The sequence below is a fragment of the Hoplias malabaricus genome, chromosome 12 (genome assembly GCF_029633855.1).
Source record: "Hoplias malabaricus isolate fHopMal1 chromosome 12, fHopMal1.hap1, whole genome shotgun sequence".
Classification (NCBI taxonomy): Eukaryota; Metazoa; Chordata; class Actinopteri; order Characiformes; family Erythrinidae; genus Hoplias; species Hoplias malabaricus.
In genome coordinates, this window is record NC_089811.1 from 9,070,751 (window position 1) to 9,078,343 (window position 7,593).

Sequence of the window (7,593 nt, forward strand, 5' to 3'; positions counted from 1 at the left end):
GAAGGCAAGCTCTAGTTAGCATAGCATATGAACTCAATGTGCACCAAATACTAAAGACACCTCCATAGAGAGGAATTTGAGCACAATAAAATATTATTTTGACACTTGCTGTATTGATGTACATTTTCAAAGACCATACAAAGCTATTACAAACAAAACAGTTGAGAGATCTACTGCTATTCTTTTTAAGCCTTAGCTAAAGCCACAGAAAGCTAATTAGCTAGCCAAATACATTTTGTAGTTGAGTTTGAATGTCTACTTACTTTTTAAATAAACTTCAATACATGCAGCTCTCTGTAAAGCTGCTGTGTGACAACATCAATTGTAAAAAAGTACTAATTTATTATTTGATATAGCCTATGTTTAAAATGTCATGAATATTTTTGTTGCTAGCTGAAGCACCCCACTTTATTAGCATGAGTTATTCTAACAACTGGAATTAGGCTATATATTATTGGGGTTTAATACAATTGAATAACAATTGTCTGCTTATAACTTGTCTAATAGTTCCTGTTAACATATAGGATATGTTTTTATCCTTTGAAAACGGGCGTACTAAACAGGGAAATGTGGTGCGTGTGTCAACACCCGACTTTGCTGAAACAAGATTCCATTCCCCCCCACTTTTGTCAGATTAAAACAATACTAAAATATGATACTAAAACCTAGGCACGCAGTCGAACACACACACGACTTTTCAGCCAATCACAACAAATGTGGAATATATGTAGACATGTAAACATGTAGAATTAATTAATTAGAATGTAAAACATATGAGTCCTAAATAAGCAATTAATTCGATGACATTTTGAGTGGACATATGATAATGTAATAAGGATTAGACTGTCTTTTACACTCTTGGGCCAAAAAGATTATTTCACTTCACATCTTACTGTAATTAACGAACAAATTAAAATAATACGGTTATTTTAACCTGGTAATACAGTATTTGCAAAATACATGAACAAATTCTGCTTTGCCATTGTTCAAAATGGCCGTCCTGATGGTAGTTGGCTTAATGAATGTCTGACAACAAAAATGTTTTATCTGATTGACTACAGTTGAAAAGGAGTGCAGACTGGTCCCCCGCCTCTGAATTTATTTTGATTTCAGAAAGTTGGCAACCCAACACACTCGAGATGTAGTGAGTTTCTTGAGTGTCATTTCAAGATAAAAATAATGAAAAAAACATTAATTGAATGCCTGTTACAATCTTCAATTAACCAAATTGAAAAGCCACTGATGCACTAGTTGGAAGAGCAGTATGCTAACACTGGAAACTTGATTATTGATGAAGGTAAAGTAAACCTGCTGAAAAAGCCAGTTTATATGTTCATGCATTAAACACTGCAGTATTTAGGGGCAGACTGAACTGAGGTTTATGTTCTTTCCTGACGTTATGACTGCATATTTTCCAGTTAACAGTTGTTCAACACTCAGTTTTGTTTTTCTACCTGTAGATGGATATTCACAGTTGGGACTCCACGCAAGGCCGCATAGGTAGAAATGCATGGGTAATGTTAGTATGGGGAAAGAAGGAATATTAGCTATCCTCATGTGTGATTTCAAAAAGTCAACAAAAACCACAGTATTTCCATGCTGTAGGCCTAGATGTACATAAAATATAGAAATTCCAGTAGTTATAATTGGTCATAGTAGTAATTTAAATTTTTTATATGGCTATGATAATTTCAGAGGGAATACTACTTCCCCATCCCAGAACACCCCCACTTTTGAAAAGCCTGATACACCCGTTTGAAATAGTAAACTACTCTATGTACTAATAGTTGAGTTAGCTCTATAGCTTGGTTTTTCTGCATTTAATCAGAAGACAATGATTTGTACTAAACAGGAGCAAAACAATACATTAATACAGCTCTTTAATATCACTGCAAGCATCCAAATGAAATCTTGTAAAAAAAAAATTTAATTAAAACTTAAATACATCAAAAACATTCTATGATGATGTATAACCCATTCTAAAAAATGAGACTTGTAAGACGTACACAAATTTATCAATAAAATGTATATCCAAATTCATAAATACCTCGAGACAGATGCATGACAAGGAAAAACAAATAAAATGATAGTTTTGCTGGTTATAACCTATTTTTTTCCATCAGCAATGGGCTTAATGTAAACACTTCCAAATCCATTTTTCTTTAGGGAAATGTCCTTGAATTCAAAACCCCTCATTAATAAAAATCTGATTCACATCAGTAACAAACACACAAGTGGTTGTTTTGGTATATATCCATTTATAAAAAAAATGATTCACGTGAGTCCTCAGAAACCCACCGATAGTCCACATTTTCTGATTAGTCCAAGCTACCGACAAACCTTAAAAAGCCATTAAAGCTTTGGTTTGGTGCCAAAAACAACCCCTTTAACCTTAATGTAGACAATCTGAAATTTGTAAAATCCAACATCATCCATTACTTATTAGACCTCATCAGACATTTCTATCTGAGTGAGTTCATGTCACTGGCTACGCTTCACAAGGATCAAATAGAACAGCAACATTTTTGGTGTTCATATATTTTAACCTCTTGAATGCCAATTAGAAAGTTGCGTTGGAATTTGCTCTTATGCTAGATTTAATTCAATGGAGATCAGATCAGGCCTAGGTCATGTTCGGCATGTTAAAGCATGGAGCAAAAAATTCAGGGTTTGAGCAAACCATTCCTTTAAAAAAAAAAATCCTGGTAAAAAAATGTGGACTAACTTGGGGCGAGGACTCATTTCCTAGGTTTTGAGAACCACCGACTCCTAATTACAGCAAGTTCCCACAAAAATATGATCTTAATCTACAACTAACTCTCCTCCTCATCATCAGCGGCGGTGTAGATGCTTTGGTTGCGCCGTTTGATTTTGGGCGTGCCACCCGTGGGGCTCTTGGTTCCTTTCGTCTCTCCACTGCAGCGTTTGGGGACTCTGGCTGGTGGTGCGCCACCTTCTTCCTCCGAGCTGGTCTGGGAGAGTCCAGTGGAGGAGGACGGAGTGGATCTAGAAGGTGGGGGAAGCCTAAGAGCTAATGGTGAAAGCAAAATGTCGTCTGTTTCTGATTCTGTGCGAGGGGCTGGTAAAATTAGCCGTGCTGCGGCCTCTCGAAGGGGGCTGCTGTCTCTATCACTGTCCTGGGCCCCGGCCGGAGCTTCTGGGACCACTGCATCACACCCTTTTTCCTCTTCCTTTTCAACTCCTCCTCCTCCTTCTTCTTCATCCCACTCGTCCTCGATGGTGATCTCGTCAGGGTTGTAGGAGCTGGAGAGGCCAGAGGTGTCACTAGGATATTCACTGGGTTCTTCCACGCTTCCAGTGCTCTGGTTATCTTCATCATCCTCTTCCTCAGTGGCTCCGCCCCCTTCACCAGGGCCTTGTCCGCTTTGACCGGCCAGGATGTAGATATCCGTGAGGCCGAGAGTGGCGCACATCTCGGTGGTCTGGGGGTTTGTGGAGTAAGCTGGGGCAGTGTTTGGCTGAGGGCGAGAGGGATCGTAAGCAGGAACGGTGAGACTGAAATTCTCCGGGATGCTGAGCTCGCCGTTCAAGTCGCTGACCACCTCCATCATGGCCTCCTCTGAAGCACTGTAGTCCCACCTACAACAAAAGCCACAGATATTGATATATAGACATGGCTGGGGCAGAATAGAATACCTTTATATATCTAGTGTGTGGTAAACTAGAACACAAGACGAAATCTGGATTAAGTGACCCGAGTACTAGAGTAAACCAGAGTAGAAATCTTTGGAAATCCAGACCGATAGATGATGTTCTTTACCGTGTGTGAAGACCGTTATTCTCTGGTGGATACCAGATACTGGGTGAAGGTTTCTGAATCTGGTCAGTTGCCTTTAGGATGGCCAGCCATTCAGGGTCATACTCCAACTGGTCAGAGGAGCCTGGTCTGTCTGGAATCTCCACTATCTACATCATCAATACATATATATTGGTACATATAAACACTACAGGAAACACTATAGACACACCCCATAATGGTATTGTACTTATTGTTAATATATAAAATACAATACAATACAATTTTCATTCATTCATTCATTCATTCATTATCTGTAACCGCTTATCCAGTTCAGGGTCGCGGTGGGTCCAGAGCCTACCTGGAATCATTGGGCGCAAGGCAGGAATACACCCTGGAGGGGGCGACAGTCCTTCACAGGGCGACACACACTCACACATTCACTCACACCTATGGACACTTTTGAGTCACCAATAAACCTACCAACGTGTGTTTTTGGACGGTGGGAGGAAACCGGAGCACCCGGAGGAAACCCACGCAGACACAGGGAGAAGACACCACACTCCTCACAGACAGTCACCCGGAGCGGGAATCGAACCCACAACCTCCAGGCCCCTGGAGCTGTGTGACTGCGACACTACCTGCTGCGCCACTACGGTGTTGCCACTACTACCACTGCCCTAGTATTTTCATATTTTTTTTATGATTTAAGGCCAGTTTTATGCTTCTGCTTCAAATCAGTGTAGAGTCAACACCGTAGCCTGCGCAATTGCCCTATGCCATTGTGAGCGTTCATACTCTGGCGTTGGTGTGTCTGTGCCGCTCTGCGTAGCTCACCACCTAAACACTAGGGCTGAATCTCAATTATGTTCCTCCACCCTATAGAGTGCAAATCAAGCTATGGCATAGATTTGACACAGAAGCATAAACTGCCCTTTAGTTGCTGTAGTAATAAATGTACTTACCTGAAGGAAGTCTCTATAAGGAAGACACTTATCTAGAGAGAGGAACTTGGTGGTCTTAGGAGTGGTGTTACCTTTGGCCTATGGATATCAGGATAAAGTTAAGTCTCTTATTCATAAACGATTACTCTGCCATCAGACATCAACACAAAAACCATCTACTCCACTGGCCACCACTGGACAGTGCCCCAAAAGCCCCTTAGCACAAAGAATATTCTGTAATGCTGGCACAGCCCTCTCTCTCTCCCCATATTTAATATGAGACACTGTACCTCGTGCTGCACCAGAGCGGCAAATTTGACGTGGAGGTGAGCGGCGAACCAGTAGCTCGGCTGCAGGTGGTGAAGCAGCTCTGCGGCAGCCGGACTGCCCAGCGAACCCGACTCTACCTCCTCTCGCAGGAAACGCTTCTTCCTCAGCAGCTCATCTGTGCAGCCAAAGTTGTAAATGCCCCGCGGCCAGTCGTGGGTCATAAACACGTCAACGGGCATCCGGATCTGCAGAGGTAAGAGACGTGGAAGTTATGAACCATGTGATCAGAGACATGAACTAACATGGTGTAAAAGCAACACGGATAATCCATAATAATTAATATTTGCTACAAGCCCTACCTGTTTGAGCTTAAAAACGTCACTGTTCCTAATGTGGTAGACGCTGCGCAGGGTTTCCTGGCTGTAGGGTGGAAACTCGTAGTGTCCTGTAAATAAACACAGATTTGATGCTAACATCTTGGTTCAGGATCTTACCGAAAACTGCACAGACATTTTCTCCCCCCTCACCTTTTCTGTAATCGTGAGATTTGAAAATGCCGGAAAGGCCTCCAATCCTTATGCCTTTGTAGCGAACAACCCCAGCATAACCTGCAGAATTAAGTACAAAATGTCATTGGCCAAAATGATTGATTATTACTATATATTCCTTTATAATCAGCATCATCATGAAAGCTTCATATAGCTAAACCACAGAAGAAGTAGGCTCAAACTCGTACCCAAGTAGTATATATTAGGGGCCACCCAGCCTCCATATGGAAGCTCTTGCAGATGGTTAGAAGCTTCGTGGTTTCCACCAATGAAGATGGTCAGGACTGGAGCTTTCTTCTCTCCTGAGTAGTACCTTCGACAACACAAAGCAAAAATTAATATCAGAATACAAGAACACATTATCGCTAATATGTAGCACCCAACAGCGCAAAAAGAATCCTCAAATCCTCAAAAAGAATCCTCCAGAACTTTGCCCTGGAAAAGTAATCCAGTTCCTTACTTGTAAAACGTCTGCATCTGCCTATATTTTGCTGGTACGGCCATGCACTTCATATCACCCTCATTTCGCACGGCTTGAAAATCCCCGCAGCATAACAGCAGATCCACCTTAACGCCTTCCTTACGCTCCAGGTAGCTGATGGTCTCGTAGATTTTGTCCAGTTCCCCATGGCAGCAGCCTTCTACAGCTACTTTCATGTCCGAAAGATTTAGAGTTGAGGTTTTGTTTGTAAAACTAAAAATGCAGCAAGTTAGAAGAGTGTCTCAGTTGGTCTTCAGATTCCTTATTAGATCCACATCCACAAGGTGGAGCATATTCAGCTGAAAGGCTGTGGTCCTACTGAGAACCTGGAGTCATTCCTGTGGAAGATGATATGGTTAAAAGATACACAGCACAGACATTTAGATATTATCATAACACGCATCACTATAGTGTGTGTTGTGCTGGTGCCAGTGGATCAGAAACAGAAGTGCTGCTGGAGTTTTTAAACCTCCCAGTGTCACAGAACAGTCCACCAACCAGAAATGTCCAGCCAACAGTGTCCTGTGTCACTGATGAAGGACTAGAGGACGACCAACACAAGATGTGCAGGAACAGATGAGCTACTGTCTCTGACTTTACATCTACAGGGTGGACCAATGAGGGAGGAGTATCTCACAGAGTGCACAAAGAGTGGACACAGGGTTTAAAAACTCCAGAGGCAGTGCCTACCATGCCTGCTATGTTGGGGTTTCTGTGGGGGCCCTGAACATGGAAGAACAGGGTGAAAGTTGCCTAACAATGTATGCAGAGTAATGGACTAGAGTCTGTAATTGTAGATGTGTGGTAAATGCTTTTTCATCGAAATAAATATAATATTGATCACTCACATTGTTCACACCGAGATAAAGAGTGTTTAAATAGTGGTTTAAAAAGCTGAAGTCCATGTCTAATTCTAATTCTCAGTTCCACCTTAAATAGTGCAGCGATTCCAACGCACCATTTAAGGTGGACCGGCAAATTTCAAATAGAAGTCGATTTTAGTGTCGGGGAAAAGAGTAAACGGACTAATAGGGGTAGTAAACGAAAAAGCAGAGTAGATACATCCCAACAATAAAAAACAGAGCACCTAATCTCTTCTTACCTACGTTTAGAGCCGTAAATAAAATTGTAAATAACCTCCAGCTCTCAGCGTTGCCTCACAGCCGCCATTCACTTCAAACGGCGCATGCACACTCGGCCCGCTTCAGGAAGGTAGACGCATTTTCATCAGACAACAGCACTTTCCGCTGTTGTTGTTTTTGGTTTTTTAATCAATCCTGGTGTTTACAGTGGTCTTCGTGAAATGTGATTAATTAAAACATTTTTTATTTCAAGTATACGACTGCACTGGAGTTATTTTCGTTTCCAGTTTAAAATAAAATATAATGTATGTTCTCATCTGACTTGTTCACTTTTATTTAAAGGGCTTTTATCATGGGAAATGTTCCCTTACTGTTTAAAATGCAAGAGCTGACTACAGCTTATAGCCTGGAACTCTATGGTTCTTCTCTGATTCTACATTTCACCAAGCAAAACACACACCTGTGGTCCATACAGGTTTCACCGCTGTGTATCAGCAGGGTTGGTCCAGGG

The 7,593-nt window shown here is 41.6% G+C and overlaps 1 protein-coding gene across 3 annotated transcripts; it reads right to left on the minus strand.

The window, feature by feature from the left end:
* Positions 1–1,220: 1,220 nt before the first annotated feature.
* On the minus strand, positions 1,221–7,563 carry dbr1 (debranching RNA lariats 1). 3 transcript variants are annotated; one of them, XM_066685836.1, is made up of 9 exons: positions 7,543–7,563; positions 5,980–6,338; positions 5,708–5,832; positions 5,499–5,579; positions 5,331–5,416; positions 4,992–5,216; positions 4,723–4,800; positions 3,782–3,927; positions 1,221–3,600 (listed from the first exon to the last, which is right to left on the minus strand). In XM_066685836.1, the coding sequence occupies exons 2-9, from the start codon at positions 6,174–6,176 to the stop codon at positions 2,814–2,816; spliced, it is 1,725 nt and encodes a 574-aa protein (XP_066541933.1). In that variant the 5' UTR covers positions 6,177–6,338; positions 7,543–7,563; the 3' UTR covers positions 1,221–2,813. The 3 variants fall into 3 exon arrangements, with proteins under 3 accessions (XP_066541933.1, XP_066541930.1, XP_066541931.1); XM_066685833.1 differs by lacking the exon at positions 7,543–7,563 and adding an exon at positions 7,103–7,230; XM_066685834.1 differs by lacking the exon at positions 7,543–7,563 and adding an exon at positions 7,107–7,200.
* Between the last annotated feature and the right edge of the window lie 30 nt (positions 7,564–7,593).

Excerpts from the sequence above, each read along its gene's own strand:
- dbr1 (XM_066685836.1), bottom strand. The coding sequence starts at position 6,176 with ATGAAAGTAGCTGTAGAAGGCTGCTGCCATGGGGAACTGGACAAAATC. Across the intron at positions 5,417-5,498 it reads ATCTCACGATTACAGAAAAG|GACACTACGAGTTTCCACCC; the intron begins GTGAGGGGGGAG and ends GTTTATTTACAG. Across the intron at positions 3,601-3,781 it reads AATAACGGTCTTCACACACG|GTGGGACTACAGTGCTTCAG; the intron begins GTAAAGAACATC and ends CTTTTGTTGTAG.